Source organism: Mus caroli, unplaced genomic scaffold (genome assembly GCF_900094665.2).
Source record: "Mus caroli unplaced genomic scaffold, CAROLI_EIJ_v1.1 scaffold_8497_1, whole genome shotgun sequence".
Lineage (NCBI taxonomy): Eukaryota > Metazoa > Chordata > Mammalia > Rodentia > Muridae > Mus > Mus caroli.
The window spans coordinates 15,513-34,421 of NW_018389524.1; the positions used below are offsets into that span (position 1 = coordinate 15,513).

At 39.3% G+C, this 18,909-nt stretch overlaps 1 gene segment (V, D, J or C); it reads right to left on the minus strand.

The window, feature by feature from the left end:
* Positions 1-3,101: 3,101 nt before the first annotated feature.
* On the minus strand, positions 3,102-3,833 carry LOC110288149. The segment is given in 2 exon segments: positions 3,102-3,571; positions 3,777-3,833. Coding segments are annotated over 2 exon segments (519 nt in total).
* Between the last annotated feature and the right edge of the window lie 15,076 nt (positions 3,834-18,909).

The window sequence follows — 18,909 nt, forward strand, 5'->3', positions numbered from 1 at the left end:
TCAGTTCTTAAAATTTCACCAATCCTCCATCTGGAAAGCTCTACTGTGAAAAGCTCTGCCCCCTGAGAAGTGCTGTATATACTCTGCCATTTATCCAAATTCCTGCTGCTCACTCTGAGGAGCAGAGGGCAGCCATCACTAGATTCATCCCTTCACACCCTGGACCCTCCAATAAGTCTCTTTCATAAGATTTTCTGATGATGTGACTCTTTCTTCAGAAAAATTCAAGGAGAAATGAAGAGAAAAAAGAAAGAAAGAGCAGGGCTGGGGCTCCTGAGCTCTTCAGCTCAGCAGGGGAAACCCACCACTGGGAGCTGCAATTACCTCTGCTAAATAGGCTTCCTCTCAGAGCTATTTGGTTCCTGAACTCCCCTGTCTCAGGATTCCCTTCCATCCACCTCAGAGCTGTAAAGTTCCTGAGTTCTCATGTCTCACAATACCCTTCCAGTGGAATTCCTTCTTTCCCCAGAGCTGTATGGTCCCTGGACTTCCAATTCCCAGGACACCCTTTCATCTGAACACAAACACTGACACCCAGAGAAGCAGCACCCATAGCAGGAGAGCAGCTATACCTATCCCGGAAAACTGGACCAGAGGCTCCTTTCCAGGTCATGTACAAGTGGCTTTGAAGATGCTTTGAACATCCTGGGTCTTTGTTTAATGATTCAACATAAAAAGCAGCTCAATCCTCAGAGGAAGACATGCTCTTGTCTCAGTGGTAGTTTGTGTTGACCAAACCATTCACAGAGCATTTCAAGCACATCATAAGGGATCTTATAGCTGCTTCACTCAATATTCACACTTTGTTTATAAAGCTTTTATATTATATATTTGAATATTATTTCCCTTCTCCCCTAAACTCCTACCAAATTCTATATACCTCCCAACCCATACAGTTTATATTATTTTTCTTTTCTTTCGTTATTTTTTATAGAAAACCCAGATTTATTTGTTAACAAAGACAAAATATCATTAAGAATAACCTGTAGACTTCATTTCAGATTATTCTGTGACAGAAAGCTCATGTTAAGAGGGTGGACAGTCAAAGACCTAACCCAAGGGAACATAACAGTGCTGATGGTACATGAGGATGAACAGAAGCTAGCATGCAAGTATTGTGTCATGGTAAGATGTGGCTGAGCCCCAAGTAGAGGACCCATGCCTCTGTGGAAAATGCTAAAGGCTGCTCCCTCTCAGGCCTTTCACCAGCCCCATTCTGTAGTGAAGAGGCACCAAGTTTATGCCTACAAGTATGAGCAGAATTGTATAGTAGCATAAATCATCTTCAGTGATCAACATCTGCATCCTCAAATTGTCTGGCAACAGTTGGTGCGGTTTCTACTTCCATGCCATCTTCATAATTTCTTATAATTCACAGACCATATGAAGCTCAAGAAGAAGGAAGGCGAAAGTGTGAATGCTTCAGACCTTCTTAGAAGGGGGAGCAAATACTCAAGGGAGGAAATATGGAGACAAAGTGTGAAGCAAAGACTGAAGGAAAGGACATCCAGAGACGTCCCCACCTGGGGATCCATCCCATATACAAACACCAAACCCAGACACTATTTAAGATGCCAGAAATTGCTTGCTGACAGGAGTCTGATATAGCTGTCTCCTGAGAGGCTGTGCCAGAGCCTGACAAATACAGAAGCAGATGCTTGCAGCCAACCATTGGACTGAGCATGGGGTCCTCATTGGAGGACTAAGAGAAAGGACTGAAGGAGCTGAAGGGGTTTGCAACCCATAGGAAAAACAATATCAACCAGTCAAACATCCCAGAGCTCCTAGGGACCAAACCACTAACCAAAGAGTACACATGGAGGAACCTATGGCTCCAGTCATATGTAGCCTTGTTTGACATCAATGGGATGAAGGGTCCTTGGTCCTATAAAGACTCCAGGGTAGGGAATTGCCAGGGCGGGGAGGCAGGAGTAGATGGGTGGGTGAGGGAGCAACGTCATAGAAACAAGGGTAACAAGGATGAGACAGGGGATTTCTGGAAGAGAAACCAGAAAAGAGGATAACATTTGAAATGCAAGTAAATAAAATATCCAATAAAAGCAGAAGACAGATAAAAATAATTCATAGGAATATGTGGACTCAGAAAAAAGGGGGAACAAAAAACATATGTTCACTCCTTTGTGGATCCTATATATGTGAAATGTTCAGTTCGTGTGTGTGTGTGTGGGTTTGTGATTCTATTCGTGTGTGCATCTGTATATACATGTGCACGTGGGTGTTTATGTGTGTGATATTTATTTGTGTATTTATTTGTATGTGTATGTATATGTACATATGTATGTATGTGTATAAGTGCATGAAATAGAGAGATTTAAATAGAGAAGAGAGATGGACAGAGAATGAGAGAGACAGAGAGAGAGAAAAAAATTAGATGAGGGACTAAAAAGAAAAATGATAACAGGAAAGGAAAATGGAAATACTAATGTTTAGTGGATATGGTCAAAATATATGATATACTTGAAAGATATCACATTATGAAACTTATGTGTAATGAATGCACATCAATAAAAACATTTAAATTGCAGAAAGATGGCTCAGGATGCAAAGATTCTTGCCACCTAGCTTGATGTCAACTAATTATCACAAGAGCGCACATGGCAAAAAGAAAGAATAAAGTCCAAGTTGTCCTCAGATGTCCAAAACACAGCATACATTCTTACCTACAGAGAGAAAGAGGGAGACACAGAGAGAGAGGGGCAGAGAGAGAGGAGGGGGCACACATCCACATAAAGATTAACTAAATACAAGGATTAATTTTTTTCTTTGTGAAAAGAAAAGAATCAGGAAAAATACATACACAATTAAGGAAGAAAAGTCCCTAGAAACTAGAAAAAAAAAAAAGTTTCCTTACCTGGAGACAACAAACCAAAATGCAATTTGCCAACATCACCACCTCAGTCTGTAGAATCTTATGGTTGATACCAGATTTACAGAAATAAAAAAGGATAAATCCCTCACCTTCAAACAACAGAGTTTGTGCTAAACTGTTACAGAAAGACTACAAAGACAACACTGAATTCTTTTCTAGATTTTGGGGTATAGACTTTTCATACCAAAATTCATAAGAGGCACTGAACACATTATTTTTTTGCTGGGCTCAGCAATTTTTTGTCTGTTTTTTCAAGCACATCAACTCGCAGGGAGAAGGGGGAAGTGTGCAGGCCAGGGCTGTGTGTGATGCAGGCAGCTGGTGAGACTCTCAAGGAGGTTTGTGTAGGAGGCTGAAGCACTGTGGGAGGAATGTGTAAATGCTGCTGACAGAAATAAACTGCCACATCTTCAGCCTGCACACTGCTGATGGTCAGAGTGAAATCTGTCACAGATCCACTGCCTATGAAACGATCAGGGACCCCAAAGTACCTATCAGATGTCCAGGTGATCAACGGTGTAGGAGTTTGCCCTGGTTTCCACTGGTGCCAGACCAAACAGTACCTTTGGTTTCCACTCCATAAAAGATTCTGACTGGATTTGCAGCTGATAGTGACCCTCTCTCCTGCTGACACAGTCAGGGATGGTATAGACTGGGTCAACACAATTTCCCCACAAGCACCTGCAATAATGAGTAAACAGTGAATATGCACACATACACAAACATAGATTCAAATAATAGTTAAAATTTGTGGTTTAAATGACCTTATAATGTCATACTGTCAGAACATTATTATGGAAGAAATATTACACACTGACACATAGTATAAATGTCTTATATACAAAGATATGACCCTGAAAAGATTATAATACTTTAAATGTCTCACCAGACACCCATAGCAGCAAAAATATGAGGACATGGGTCTCTGATACCATATTGTTCCCCTGCCTGTCTGATGCTGTTCAGTCACAATGCAAAGGCCTGGTTTATAAATTCTGAGCAGCTGGGTTGGGCTGGGCAGGCAGAACCCATGCAAAGCAGACAGAAAATGAAAACAAATGCCTGGGCAGTATGTGAGAGTGGCTGGTGTCAACCAACATGCAAAAAAAAAAATGCCATCAGAGAGAGCACAAGCAAAAACTGAAAGTGATTGGCTTCCCCATCACCAACAGAAATCTACTATGGGATCTAAAAAGTTTAGGTTAAAATCCAAGACATATTTAAACCAGGTGACTTTTGTAGAAACTTTAGGAGAGCTGTCTCAGATTAACCATTCTAGAATACACAATAAAATATGCTGAGAAAAATCACAGGAATACAAGAAAGAAACAGAGTAAGAAAAATGTCCCATAAAAGATACTAATGCTGGAGGAAGGGAAGGAGGGAAGTCAAAAAAATTGAAGATAATTTGTTCATTGTCTCCTATCGCCAAATTCACTTTTATAAAGAGGACATGAACAGGGCTTCAGATATTTGGGCCCCAACTTCCAAGATAAACATGAAACAGAGATGCAAGAAGAAGCCTTGATAAGCTCTGTAAAAATCCTAGGTGACATTAGTATAAGCCTAGGATCAGAGAAGCTTTAATCCCAAAGTAACCCAGCAGAAACTGACAACCATGTTTCTCACAACATCAGGGACATTAAGGAGAGTTATAACTTTGGGATTATGGAGGAGAATAAGAAAAAAACAGGTTTCTTCACTTCATTGTGCCTGCAATACCAAAAGGGGTTATTCCACAAAGGCATATTCTAGAGAAGTCTAGAAATGATCAGGATTAAAACTAGCTAAATATGGTCTTGCTCACTCTTCAAAATTCTCCAGAAGGGGCCACAGTCACCATAAATAAAGTAATGAATTTACATAGACCAATAGACCACAACATCAGAGATTGTTCATATCTAAAGGAAAAAAAATGTTTGAGTGTGAAGGAAAATTAATAGCAATAACAGAGATGAAATAACCACCTGAACTCAGGTTAGTGAATTATGAGAGTATATGTGAGGTGAATTATAAATATAGTATTATGTGTAAAGTACAAGAAAAAGAAAAGTAAACAAAATATCATGACAGTGAGTGAGATTCATATCTGTATTCCAGAACTGGGGAGATAGAAGCAAGAGACCCATAAGATTACAGACATCCTTGGGTACCTAAGTTCTAGGTCATCTAATCTATGCATGGAGGCAAGATTTCCAGATGTATGTCATTAATCAAATGACTACAGGATAGCTCATGGTATTTGATATCCAAAGTTAATTATTCATCTGATATTAATGTGCTAACATTAAGCCAGAATAGTATTGAAATTAAATATGCATTTAATCAATATGCATATTCTTCTATTTTCACTAAATATAAAATTTTATATAGCAACTTTTTAGGTATAAAACATCAAATTATTTGTGATAAGCATGTTCAGATCTCATTTATAAACTGTTAACATACCAACATAATACAGAGATGGTTTGTGGATTAAGAAAGCTCCTAGTCGACCCGAATGGAGGAGTTAGGGGAAGGACTGAAGGAGCTGAAGGGATTAGTAATCCCATAGGAAGAACAACAATATCAACCAACCAGATCCCCCAGAGCTCCCAAGGACCAACCAAAGAGTACACATGGAGGGACCCATGGCTCCAGCTTCATAAGTAACAGAGGATGGCCTTATCTGGCATTAATGGGAGGAGAGGCCCTTGGTCCTGTGAAGACTCAATGACTCAGCATAGAAGAATGCTAAGGTGGGGGGGGGGATGGGTGGATGGGGGAGCATCCTCATAGAAGCAGGGGGATGGGGAGGAGATATGGTGTTTCCAGGAGGGAGGGAAACCGGGAAAGGGGATAATATTCGAAATGTAAATAAAGAAAATAACCAATAAAAATAAAATAAAATAAAATAAAATAATAATAATTGATTATATATATATATATATATATATATATATATATATATATATATATAACCTTTCCAATCTCTGGTGTTGGCAGGCCTGGTAGTCCCTGAAGGCAAAAGGCCTCCAGGATACAGGTAAAGCTGGTACTCTCCTGATGTCAGCAGGCCACTGGGATTGAAGATAGAGCTGTTTGTTCTGAGTGGCAGCAAGATTCCAGGGATAAAGGCAGAGCTGGTAGTCACTGATGGCTTCAGGTCACTGACCTCCAGGATTGCTGGTAGAGGTATGAACAGAAGATGGAGATAAGAGGAAAGGGCAAACAGGAAAGCTTCTGGGTTTGTTAAAAGACAGAGCAGGAGACTGAGGAATGGGGATCTCACCTGGGTGTACTGGGTAGAAGCAGGTCTTCAGGGAAGTGGGCAGAACTGTAGCCCAGGACAAGAAGTGCAGATGATGAAGGGGGAACTTACTTCTGGGTTTTCCTGGAGAAGCCAACAGGCAGGGAATGGGTTAGGAGTGTCACCTAGTGGTCACTGATAGCTGAGGGCCTCCATCATTGCAGGTGTCTGTGTGGACCTGAAGATGGAGCACAGCAGGGAAAAGTTAGACCTCAGTGAGGCTGGGCATGCTGAAGAACCCAGCAGGCAGGGGGTGGAAAGGGTAATAGGGAATGGAGGGGAGCCTAACATAACAGTCCTCTGAGAGACTCCACCCAACAGCTGACCAAAACAGGTGCAGAGATCAAGAGTCAAACATTAAAGTTCAAGAAGTCATGTGAAAGAGTTAGGGGAAGGGTAAAGGGACCCAGAGGGGATCAGGAATCCACAAGACTAGCACAGTCAGCTAACCTCTGCACTTGGGGGGGCTCCCAGAGACTGAACAGTCAGCCAAACAGCTTTCATGGGCTAGATCTAGCCCCCTCCCACCCAACCCCTGCCCATAAGTAGCAGTTGTGCAGCTTGGTATTCATGTGAGTCCACAAACAACTGGAGCAAGAATGATCCTTGACTCTGTTAACTGATTGGACCCTGTTCTCCTAACTGAGCTGCCTTTTCTAGCAGTGAGAGAACATGAGCCAAGTCCTGCAGTAACTTGATGTGCCATAGTGTGTTGGTACCTGGGATGGTGGGTGGGGCTCCCCTTTCTCAGAGAAGAAGGGGGGGATTATGGGGAAAGAAACTGTGTCAGGGGGAGACTAGTAGAAGTTGGGGGCTGGATTGGGATATAAATTGAATTAATTAGTTAATAAACAATAGTAGTTTACAAACCCAAACACTAAACTATAACATATGAGTAACTAACCCATCAGTGCCTAACAAGATGTCAGTTGCTCTAGATCTTCACTAAACTATGCTTTGTGACAGCTGAAGTGAATTCAGACTGTGCTCCCATGTCATTTACTACTGCTCATTTAGATTGAACACATGGAGCCAGGCATCTTACAAATCCAAAGACTGCTGCAGTTAAACATGGGCTTCTCACAATATGTAAGGGGAGAGCATAGGAACTTGGGAGGTAAAATTTCCATGTTCTTTTATGTATAATTTAAAAAAAAAGCCGTAAAAATATTTAAGTCTGGTCCTTTGCTGGAGCAGACCCCTAGTTGCTCTGCTTCTGTGAAGACTTCATATCCCAACCCATCCTAGAGGAACCACTGCACTCAAAGCAGTTGGTAAGAAGGCCCCACCCAAACAACAGAATCCCTAAGCTGCAGCTGGGAGCCTGGTGGACTCATCACCTAACAAACACCCACCCTCCCGAACAGCAGTCCCCTTCTGTACCTTCCACTCATTCCACCCAATACTTTCTGCTGGGGCAGACTCCTAGTTGGTCTGCTCCTATGTAAACTCCATATCTCAATACATACTAGAAGACCTGCTGCACTCAGAGGGGTTGAGAACCCACTACAATCATAGCAGTTAGACAACAGATTGACTGCTCCACTGAAGAACCAACAGACTGAAGGCCTCCCAAGAGATCTACTGCAGCCAGGGCAACAGATCAGCAGCTTCTTTGCCCCTGTTACGAGTCACCAGTTGGAACTACCAGGGACACAGGCCTACCAGGAGATCTGAAACAACCCAACGACAAAAGAGGCAGACTCCAAAAAGTCACTGAGACCAACAAACACCAGGAATATCCAGATGGTAAAAGGTAAGCCCAAGACCTTAAGCAACAGAAGCCAAAATACGTGGGCATCTTCAGAACTCAGTTCTCCCAACACAGTAAGCCCTGAATACACCAACATACTTGAAAATCAGGAATCTGTCCTAAAAAATCTGTCTTCACAGTTAAACAGGTGAAGGAATTGAATAAAGCAATCCAAGACCTAAAAGTCAAAGTAGAATCAATAAAGAAAACATAAATGGAGGCAAACCTAAAAATTGAAAACCTAGAAAAGAAGTCAGGAATTACAGATGTAAGTATTCCAACAGAATACAAGATATAGAAGAGATAATTTCATGTGTAGAAGATACTGTAGTAGAGATTGACACAATGGTCAAAGACAATACAAAACATTAAAAACTCCTAAGCGAGAGCATCCAGGAAATTCAGGATGCAGTGAAAAGACCAAATCTAAGAATAATCAGAATACAAGAGAATGGAGATTCCCAGCTCAAAAGACCTAAAAATGTCTTCAATAAAATCATAGAAGAAAACTTCCCCAACCTAAAGAAAGAGATGGCCATAAAGGTACAAGAAGCATATAGAACACCAAATAAATGGGTCCAGTAAAGAAAATCTTCTCATCACATAATTATCAAAACACTAAACACACAGAGCAAAGAAAAACTATTAAAAGCTGCAAGGGAAAGGGGACAAGTAACATACAAAGATAGACCTATCAGAATTACATTAGACTTCTCAACAGAGATTACTATATCCAGAAGAGCCTTTTGAGTAGTCATGTAGACTCTAAGAGAACACAAATGCCAACCAAGGCTACTATACCCAGAAAAACTCTCAATCAATATAGATGAAGGAACCAAAAATATTCCAGGAAAGAACCAAATTCGAACAGTATCTATCTACCAATCCAGCCCTATGGAGGATCCTGGAAGTAAAACAATAACACATGGAAGATACCTGCACCAAAGAAAGGACAAGATATTAAAGATCTCATGACAAAGTCAAAAGCAGAGAGCCACAAGCACATAAAGCCACCTACAAAAACAAATATATCAGGAACCAACAGTCATCTCCTTTTAATATATCTCAATATTAATGGACTCAACTCATCTATAAAATGACATAAGCTACAGACTGGATATGCAAATAAGATCAAGCATTTTGCTGCATACAAGAAACACAACTCAATAACAAAGATAGGCACTATCTCAGAGTAAAAATATAGAAAATTATCTTCCAAGCAAATAGTCCCAGGAAAAAAAGCAGGAGTTCGCATTCTAATATCCAATAAAATAGACTTTCAACCAAAAGGTATCAGGCCTGATGAAGAAGGACACTTCATATTCAGCAAGGGAAAATTCCACCAAGATAAAGTCTCAATTCAGAACATCTATGCACCAAATGGAAGAGCATCCAATTTCATAAAAGAAACTTTATTAAAACTCAGAACACACATTGAACCCTACACAATAATAATGGGAGATTTGAACTCTCACCAATGGACAGGTAATTGAAACAGAAACTAAACAGAGATACAGTGAAACTAAGAGATGTTATGAGCCAAATAGATTTAACAGATTTCTACAGAACATTTCACCCTAAAACAAAAGAATACACCTTCTTCTCAGAACCCCATGTTACCTTCTCGAAAATCAACCATATAATTGGTCACAAAACAAAACTCAAACAATACACATAGACTGAAAAAATACCATACATCCTAACAGATCACCATGACATAATTCTGGTCTTTAAGAACAGCAAAACCCACAGAAAGCAAACATACATGTGGAAACTGAACAACTCTTTACTCAATGATAATTTTGTCAGCGAAGAAATAAAGAAAGAAATTAAAGGCTTTTTAGAATTTAATGAAAATGAAGACACATCATACCAAAACTTATGGAACACAATGAAAGTAGTGGTAACAGGAAAACTCATAGCTCTAATTGTATCCTAAAAGAAACTGAAGAGAGCTTACACTAGCAGCTTGACAGCATACCTGAAAGCTCTTGAACAAAAAGAAGTAAATATACCCAAGAGGAGTAGAAGTCAGGAAATAATCAAACTTGGGGCTGAAATCAACCACATAGAAACAAAAAGAACTATACAAAGAATCAACAAAACCAGAAGCTGTTTCTTTTAAAAAATCAACATGATAGATAAACCCCTAGCCAAAATAACTAAAGGGCTAAGAGGCAGCATCTAAATTAATAAAATAAGAAATGAAAATGGAGACATAACAAGGGAAATGCAGGAATGCAAAAAATTATCAGATCCTATGATAAAAGCCTATACTCAAAAAAAGTGAAAAATCTAGATGAAATGGATGTTTTTCTAGATAGATAACATGTACCAAAATTAAATCAAGAGCAGGTAAGCTATCTAAACAGGCCCATATCACACAAAGAAATAGAAGAAGTCATTAAAAACCTCCCATCCCCCCACAAAGAAAAGCCCAGGGTCAGATGAATTTAGTTCAGAATTCTACCAGGCCGTCAAAGAAGACCTGATATCAATTTTCCTCAAACTATTCCATAAAATAGAAACAGAAGGAACACTATGTAACTCATTCTATGAAGCCACAATTACTCTGATACTGAAACCACACAAGGACCCAACAAAAAAAGAACTTCAGACCAATCTTGCTTATGAATATCAATGTAAAAATACTCAATAAAATTCTTGCAAACTGTATCCAAAAACACATCAAAACCATGATTCACAACGATCATGTAGACTTCTTCCCAGGGATGCAAGGTTGGTTTAATATACAAAAATCCATTAACTCCACTACATAAAAAAACTCAAAGGGAAAAAAATCACATGATCATCTCCTTAGATAAATAACAAGCATATGACAAAATACAATGCTGCTTCATGTTAAAAGTATTGGAGAGATCGGGACTTCAAGGCCCATACCTAAACATAATAAAAGCAATTTACTGCAAACCAACAGCCAATATCAAATTAAATTCAGTAATCCCACTGAAATTGGGGACAAGACAAGGATGCCCACTCTCACTATATCTATTCAATATAGTGCTTGAAGTGTCAACTAGAAAAATAAGACAAAAAAAAAGAGATCAAAGTGACACAAATTGGTAAAGAAGGAATAAAGGTATCACTATTTGCAGATGATATGAGTGTACACATAAGTCACCCCAAAAATTCTACCAAAGACCTTCTCAGCTGATGAACTACTTCAGCAAAGTGGCTGGATATAAAATTAACTCAAATAAATCAGTAGCCTTCCTTTATACGAAGGATGAACAGGCTGAGAAAGAAATTAGGGAAACAACTCCCTTCACAATTGCCATAAATAATATAAAGTATCTTGGGGTAACTCTAAGCAAACAAGTTAAAGACCTGTATATCAATAACTTCAATTCTCTCAAGAAAGAAATCAAAGAACTCACAAAATAGATAGATCTCCCATGCTCATGGATTGAAAGAATTAACATAATAAAAAATGACCATCCTACCAAAGGCAATCTATAGATTCAATGCAATCCCCATCAAAATCCTAACACAATTCTTCAAAGACATGGAAAGAGAAATTCTCAAATTCATTTGGAAAGGCAAAAAACAAAACAAAACAAAACAAAACAAAACAAAACAAAACAACAAACCAGAATAGTAAAAACAATTCTTAACATTAAAAGAGCACTTGCGGGATCACCATCTCTGACCTCAAGCTTTACTACAAAGTGATAGTGATAAAAATTGCATGGTATTGGTACAGAGACAAACACATTGATCAAGGGAATAGAATTGAAGACCAAGAAATAAAACCACAGAACTATAGGCACTTGATCCTTGACAAAGAATCCAAAAATGGTAAAAAGAAGCATATACAACAAATGGTGCTGTTCTTACTGGCTGTCTGTATGTAGAAGAATGAAAATAGACCCGTATTTGTCACCTTGTATAAAGCGCAAGTCCAAGTGGATCAAGGACCTTAACATAAAACCAGAATCACTGATTCTAACAGAAGAGAAACTGGGAAAGAACCTTGAAATCCTTTGCATGGGCAGAAATTTCCTAAACAGAACTCCAATGGCTCATGCTGTAAGGAACTCATGAAACTGGAAAGCAAAGGACATAGACAATGGGCAAAGGACATAGACAATGAGCAAAGGACATAGACAATGGGCAACCTACAGCTTGGGAAAAAAATCTTCACTAACTCCACATCTGATCAACGGCTAATATCTAAAATATATAAAGAACTCAAGAAGTTAATCACTGCTTTTTCGCAACGGGTTTGCCGTCAGAACGCAGGTGTTGTGAAAGCCACCGCTAATTCAAAGCAAAAATGGGAAAGGAAAAGACTCACATCAACATCGTCGTAATCGGACACGTAGATTCCGGCACTGCTTGTGGACGTTGTACATCGTGGTGCGCACTAGGCTCCGCACCACGATGTACAACGTCCACAAGCAGACATAAAGTTTAATGAGAAAAAAAAAAGAAGTTAATCACCTAAAAACAAAAAAAAACAGCCCTTTCAAAAAATGGGGTATAGAACTAAACTGAGATTTCACAACTGAGGAATCTTGAATGGCTGAGAAGCACCTAAACAGATGTTCAAAGTGTTTAGTGATCAGAGAGATACAAATCAAAATGACCCTGAGATTTCTTACACCAGTCAGTATGGCTAAGATCACAACCTCAGGTGACAACACATGTTGGAGAGGATGTAGAGAAAGTGAAACATTCCTCCATTGCTNTTGGGATTGCAAACTGGTACAACCACTCTGGAAATCAATATGGAGGTTCCTCAGAAAGTTGGAAATAGATCTACCCACAGGGGCATGTGTTCCTCTATGTTCATAGCATAACCAGAAACTGGAAATATCCTAGATGTCCCACCACAGAAGAATGGATACAGAAAATGGGGTTCGTTTACTGCTTGTGGACGTTGTACATCGTGGTGCGGAGCCTAGTGCGCACCACGAGTACAACGTCCACAAGCAGGAACTCCAATGGCTCATGCTGTAAGGAACTCATGAAACTGGAAAGCAAAGGACATAGACAATGGGCAAAGGACATAGACAATGAGCAAAGGACATAGACAATGGGCAACCTACAGCTTGGGAAAAAAAATCTTCACTAACTCCACATCTGATCAACGGCTAATATCTAAAATATATAAAGAACTCAAGAAGTTAATCACTGCTTTTTCGCAACGGGTTTGCCGTCAGAACGCAGGTGTTGTGAAAGCCACCGCTAATTCAAAGCAAAAATGGGAAAGGAAAAGACTCATCGTCGTAATCGGACTCGTACTGCTTGTGGACGTTGTACATCGTGGTGCGCACTAGGCTCCGCACCACGATGTACAACGTCCACAAGCAGGTCACAGAATTTTAAGGCCATTAAAACAAGTTTAATGAGAAAAAAAAAAGAAGTTAATCACCTAAAAACAAAAAAAAACAGCCCTTTCAAAAAATGGGGTATAGAACTAAACTGAGATTTCACAACTGAGGAATCTTGAATGGCTGAGAAGCACCTAAACAGATGTTCAAAGTGTTTAGTGATCAGAGAGATACAAATCAAAATGACCCTGAGATTTCTTACACCAGTCAGTATGGCTAAGATCACAACCTCAGGTGACAACACATGTTGGAGAGGATGTAGAGAAAGTGAAACATTCCTCCATTGCTATTGGGATTGCAAACTGGTACAACCACTCTGGAAATCAATATGGAGGTTCCTCAGAAAGTTGGAAATAGATCTACCCACAGGGGCATGTGTTCCTCTATGTTCATAGCATAACCAGAAACTGGAAATATCCTAGATGTCCCACCACAGAAGAATGGATACAGAAAATGGGGTTCGTTTACACAATGGGATACTACTCAGCTATTAAGAACAAGGACATCCTGAGTTTTGCAGGCAAATGGATGGAACTAGAAAATATCATCCTGAGTGAGGTAACTCAGGTCCAAAAGGATATGCGTGGTATATACACACTAATAAGTGGATATTATTTCCCCCCCCCAAAAAAAATACAGTACAGAATACCCAAGATAAAGTCCACAGACGCAAAAATGTCAACAGGATGAAGTGCCAAAGTGAGGACTCCTCAGTCCCACTTGAGAGAAGAAAGCAATAACAAGTGGGGAGGGGAGAAAAGATTTGGGAGAGAAAGTGGACAGGGAGGGGTAGTGGTGTTGAGGGATACCTGATCTGGTATCGGTGAGTGAAAATGGCTAAAGCCCTAAAGGACAGCAGAAAGAATGGCAACAGGCAACCTCAAGAAATAGGAGGTTGGGGAGACCCTCCAGATTGCACCAGAGACCTGGGAGGTGAGAGACTCTCAGGACTCAAAGAGAGGGCTCTTAAATGAAATGCCTGACACTGACAGTAGAGAGAGGGAACTTGTAGAGCCTACCTCCATCCAGAAGACAGGACAATAAGTGAAGAAGAGGGGGCATCTCATAGTCACAACTCTGACCCATAATTTTTCCTATCTGAAAGAATTACAGGGATGGAAATGGAGAGGAGCCTGAGGAAAAGAAGGTCCAGGGACAGACCCAAAGTGGGATCCAGCTCAAGGGGAAGTCCCAAGGCCTGACACTATTACTGAGGCTATGGAGTGCTCACAAAAAGGTACCTATCATAACTGCCCTCAAAAAGACTCAACAAGTAGCTGAAAGAGTCAGATGCAGATATTTGCACCACCAATAGACAAAAGCACCTGACACCTATTGTTGAATTAGGGAATGTGGAGAGAAGCTGAGAAGAATGACAGTTCTATAGGAGGACCAGTAGTCTCAATTAATCTGGACCCCCAAGATTTCTCAAACACCGGACCATCAAACAGACAGCATACACCAGCTTACATGAGGCCCCCAACACACATACAGTTAGAGGACTTCCGGGTCTGTGTTCATTCAGAGATGATGCACCTAGCCCTCAAGAGACTGGAGACCCCAGAGAATTTACAGGTCAGGTGGAGTTGGGGATGGGAGCATCCAAGTGGAGACAGGGATGTAGAATAATTGGAGGTTGGGTGGGGGGAATAAAATATGGAATGTAAAAAAACAAATACAAGTTTAAACTTAAATAAAAAACTTTAGTCTTCAAAAGCAAGGCTTGGCTGTACATATGCTATAAATACATATATATTATATAAGCATACATTTATGTGTTATATATAATTACCCCATGAATGTGAAGTTAATGTTGATTCCTTTTAAGTGAAAATAAAAGTTTTCCACCATTTTATGATCATGGATTCCCTTCTTCAGCTCCTCTCACATTCTTCGCACACTCCTGACCATTCATTTCTGTGGTTCTTTCTCTTTCTCTTTAGAAAATAAACACTAGTAAATTTAGATAGATAGATAGATGATAGATAGATAGATAGATAGATAGATAGATAGATAGATAGACAGACAGACAGACAAACTGTATATATACCAAGTTACAGAAAGTAAAAACACACAACAACATAAAACATAATATATAAACAAACACCAATAATGTCATAAATGCCAAAAAACAAAGTAATATGAAACAAAACAATTCAATAAAAATAACCTTCTGTTCATTTTGAAATAGAAATCTACTGCTGGGCATAAGGTCTTCTCTTCAGTGGTATGTTTATAACTGCAGTGATATTCCATTGAAGAAAATTAATTTTTACTGTGGGAGTGGTTGCTGCTTGGCAATAGTTTCTTGGTTAGGGAGGAGAGTTTGTTCATTTGCTCCTCTTACCACAAGGACCCCATTTAACTTAGACCTGTGCTGGACCCCTACGTACTACCACAATTTCTGTTAGTTCACACGAGCACCATTCATGTTGTGTCTGGAAGACACTGTTTCCTTGCAGTCATCCATCCCCTCTGGTTCACACACACACACACAAACACACACACACACACAAAACATAAAACACAATCATTCCATCTCCTCTTCCTTAAAGATCCTTGAGCTCTCAGGGAGGTATTTTATGAAGACATTCCTTTTAAATTTGAGTGTTCCAAGGTCTCTCATTCACCCTGACTTGTCCACTGGTGAGTCTCTGTATTTCTTCACATCCACTACATGAAGAAGCTCCTCTAATGATGGCTGAGCAGGACACTGATCTATGGGTATAGCAGAATGTCAGTAGGAGTCATTTACTTTCTGTGTTCCTTTAGCAGAACATTAACATCTGCATTTCATGTAGGTCCATAGCCTATATGGCTTCAGGTTCTTAGCTACAAAGAGCAATGTCAATCATCAGTTCTATCTCAGGGTGTGGGCCATAAATCCACAGATTGAAGTTGTTTACAACAAGAATCATTCAAGTCTCAGGATTTATAGCTACATTGGTAGATGCCCCTCTGATAGAATGCAGAGTATCTTTCAGTACCATGAACACTAGTCAGTAGGAGTACAGGTTCTAGTTAGACACCAACTCAAATTATATTTTTCTATACATATGTACATATAGTAGTATAGGCATACATACTTATATACATACATATATGAAAAAATATACATGAAATATATATGTATACATACATACATATCATACCTTTGTCTAGCTCTTTCCCACTTTCCCACCAAGAGATTTGCATATTGTCCCCTGACTCTCACTTGCAAGTGTGAGACAAAAGTTCAGCTGCAAACTTGCTATAACTGATCTGGAATCCTTAGTTTACCTTCTCAAAATGAGGCTCTATACTCACTTCCTGGGGCTTCTGATACTCTGAAGCCAATACAAGAATAGAGGAAAGAAATACAGTGAAAGGGTATGCATGGTGCACTGTGGGACCCCGTGGCTGCCCATCTGTATTCAGTTCAAATACAAATACAAATGAAGGGCCTATGAGATTTAAAAATGTGATCTTGAGTAAAATTTGACAAGTAAGGCCTAGGCTCTGATGAAGATTCTATAGAGAAAGTGGGGTGATATGAATATACCCTATAGCTTGGGTATCTTGATCCTTTTTAAAAATAGAATATTTTAAGTTCACACATCATAATAGATGTTAAATTATAAAATAGATGACCATATTGTATATGATCTTGAATTTCATTCTCAAGTGAACTTCTTTCCTATTTCCATACTCCCCAAATCCTGATTTATATAGCTCCAGCTGGCAGTCCTAATGGGTTATATGGCAGTGAACCAAAGACAAATATCACACTAAATATCGCAGGGTGGTGCTTGAGGATGTGGAAGTATATGCCTTCTTCAAATATATGAAGACTTTATAAAGAGTGATATCCATGAACAAAAGGTCCCCATATTAATGAGGCTAATATTCCATGGGTTTGTACCTCTCAAGAGGGCCTGTGTCAATTCACTAAATCTATGTGAAAGGATGAGGTTGGAGAACTCAAAGCAGCAAGTCATCTCTGAAGGCTTTTTGAGATCTATTCCAAGATGCAATTAAGATAAACCTATTAATAATCCATCAGCTCTAACAGCTGTAAATGGCATACTGGTAGAAAATTTGAAATAATGTGCATTGTTATTTTTAATATTCTTATCACTATGACTTTTTTGGATCTATGCATTTCTGCATATGATATATGTGCCTGGTGCTTGCAGAAACCAGATGAAGGAGTCAGATGCCTAGGAACTAGAATTATGGATCATTGTGAGCCACAATGTGTGTGCTTGGAATTTCATGAACTTAGATCCTCTGGAAGAGCAATCAAAGGATGTACTTTACCAATAAGACAGCTCTCCAGCATCACAAATGCCTTGTAAGTCAACAATCATGATGGAAAATGAAGAATATTACTGATAAAAATAAAGATCTGTGTGCTACTGAAGACTCTGAAACATTCAGATGGGACAGTGGATGGAGACAAATGTGTAAATGAAACCTAATGACTCCTTGTGCCTTGTAAAATATTCTTTGAAACTGAAGTGGAAAGACAATTGTTTACACATGAAAATTTCATACAAGTAGGAAGAGAAAATCATGGAAACAGTGTTTGTATTTCATCTTGCTCTTCTCTCTTCTTAGTTCAGGGTTCACTGGAAACATGATGATACAGAATCTAACTTTCTTTTTCATCATGACTGTACAGTTGGAATCCATTTCAAGAACTACATCTGTGAAAACATCACTTCCAGGCTCATAGGGATGTGCACTAATCTCCCTTTGTTAGTGTGCTAAAATACACTGACAAAAGCAAGATAAAGAACCTTTCTTCCTTACACCCCATGTAAGGACCTAGACTGTTTGGAAACAGAGTTCAAGCGTACAGTCTATTATAGTGTGGAAGACGAAGTGGAAGGAGCATGAACCAGCTGCTCATATTACATCTATGAATGAGAAGCAGAAAATGCAGAATGCTAGAGCTCAGGTCACTTTCTACATTTTGTGTAGGTCAATATACCACACACATAAAATCTATGTGGGACCTTCTCACACCAATCACCCACTCAGGATGATCACTCACAGACAATCCCAAATATTAACCTTAATCAAGATATCTCACAAGGCTTATCTCCTAGATGATTCTAGATCTGTCATATTAAAAATTGACATCATCAATTGTGGTCATAATGTCTATGCAAGATCTAAGAGAAATGGGTATATCATAAATGGCTCCCTTTCTGTTTTTCTAAGCTGTCCTTTTTTGTTAAGATATAGTAGTCATGAATAACTAGATGCTTTAAGTCTCCATTCCATTAACTTTTCTCAAATACAAAACATTGATCTCTCACTATGAGATTTGGAATGTATTTGGTCCAGCTATATGGATGTGATTGTGTGTTCTTTGTGAAAGTATAAGTATTCCAGTGACTGCTGGCTGCTCAGAGTGAGGATACACCACAGAGACAAAATATCATGAGGAATCCAGCCTGTTCAAACACACTTCCATTTGCCCTTGAATGTTAGATGCGCCTCAACAGAGGAATGGATACAGAAAATGTGGTACATTACACAATGGAGTACTACTCAGCTATTAAAAGGAATGAATTTATGAAATTCCTAGGCAAATGGATAGACCTGGAGGGCATCATCCTGAGTGAGGTAA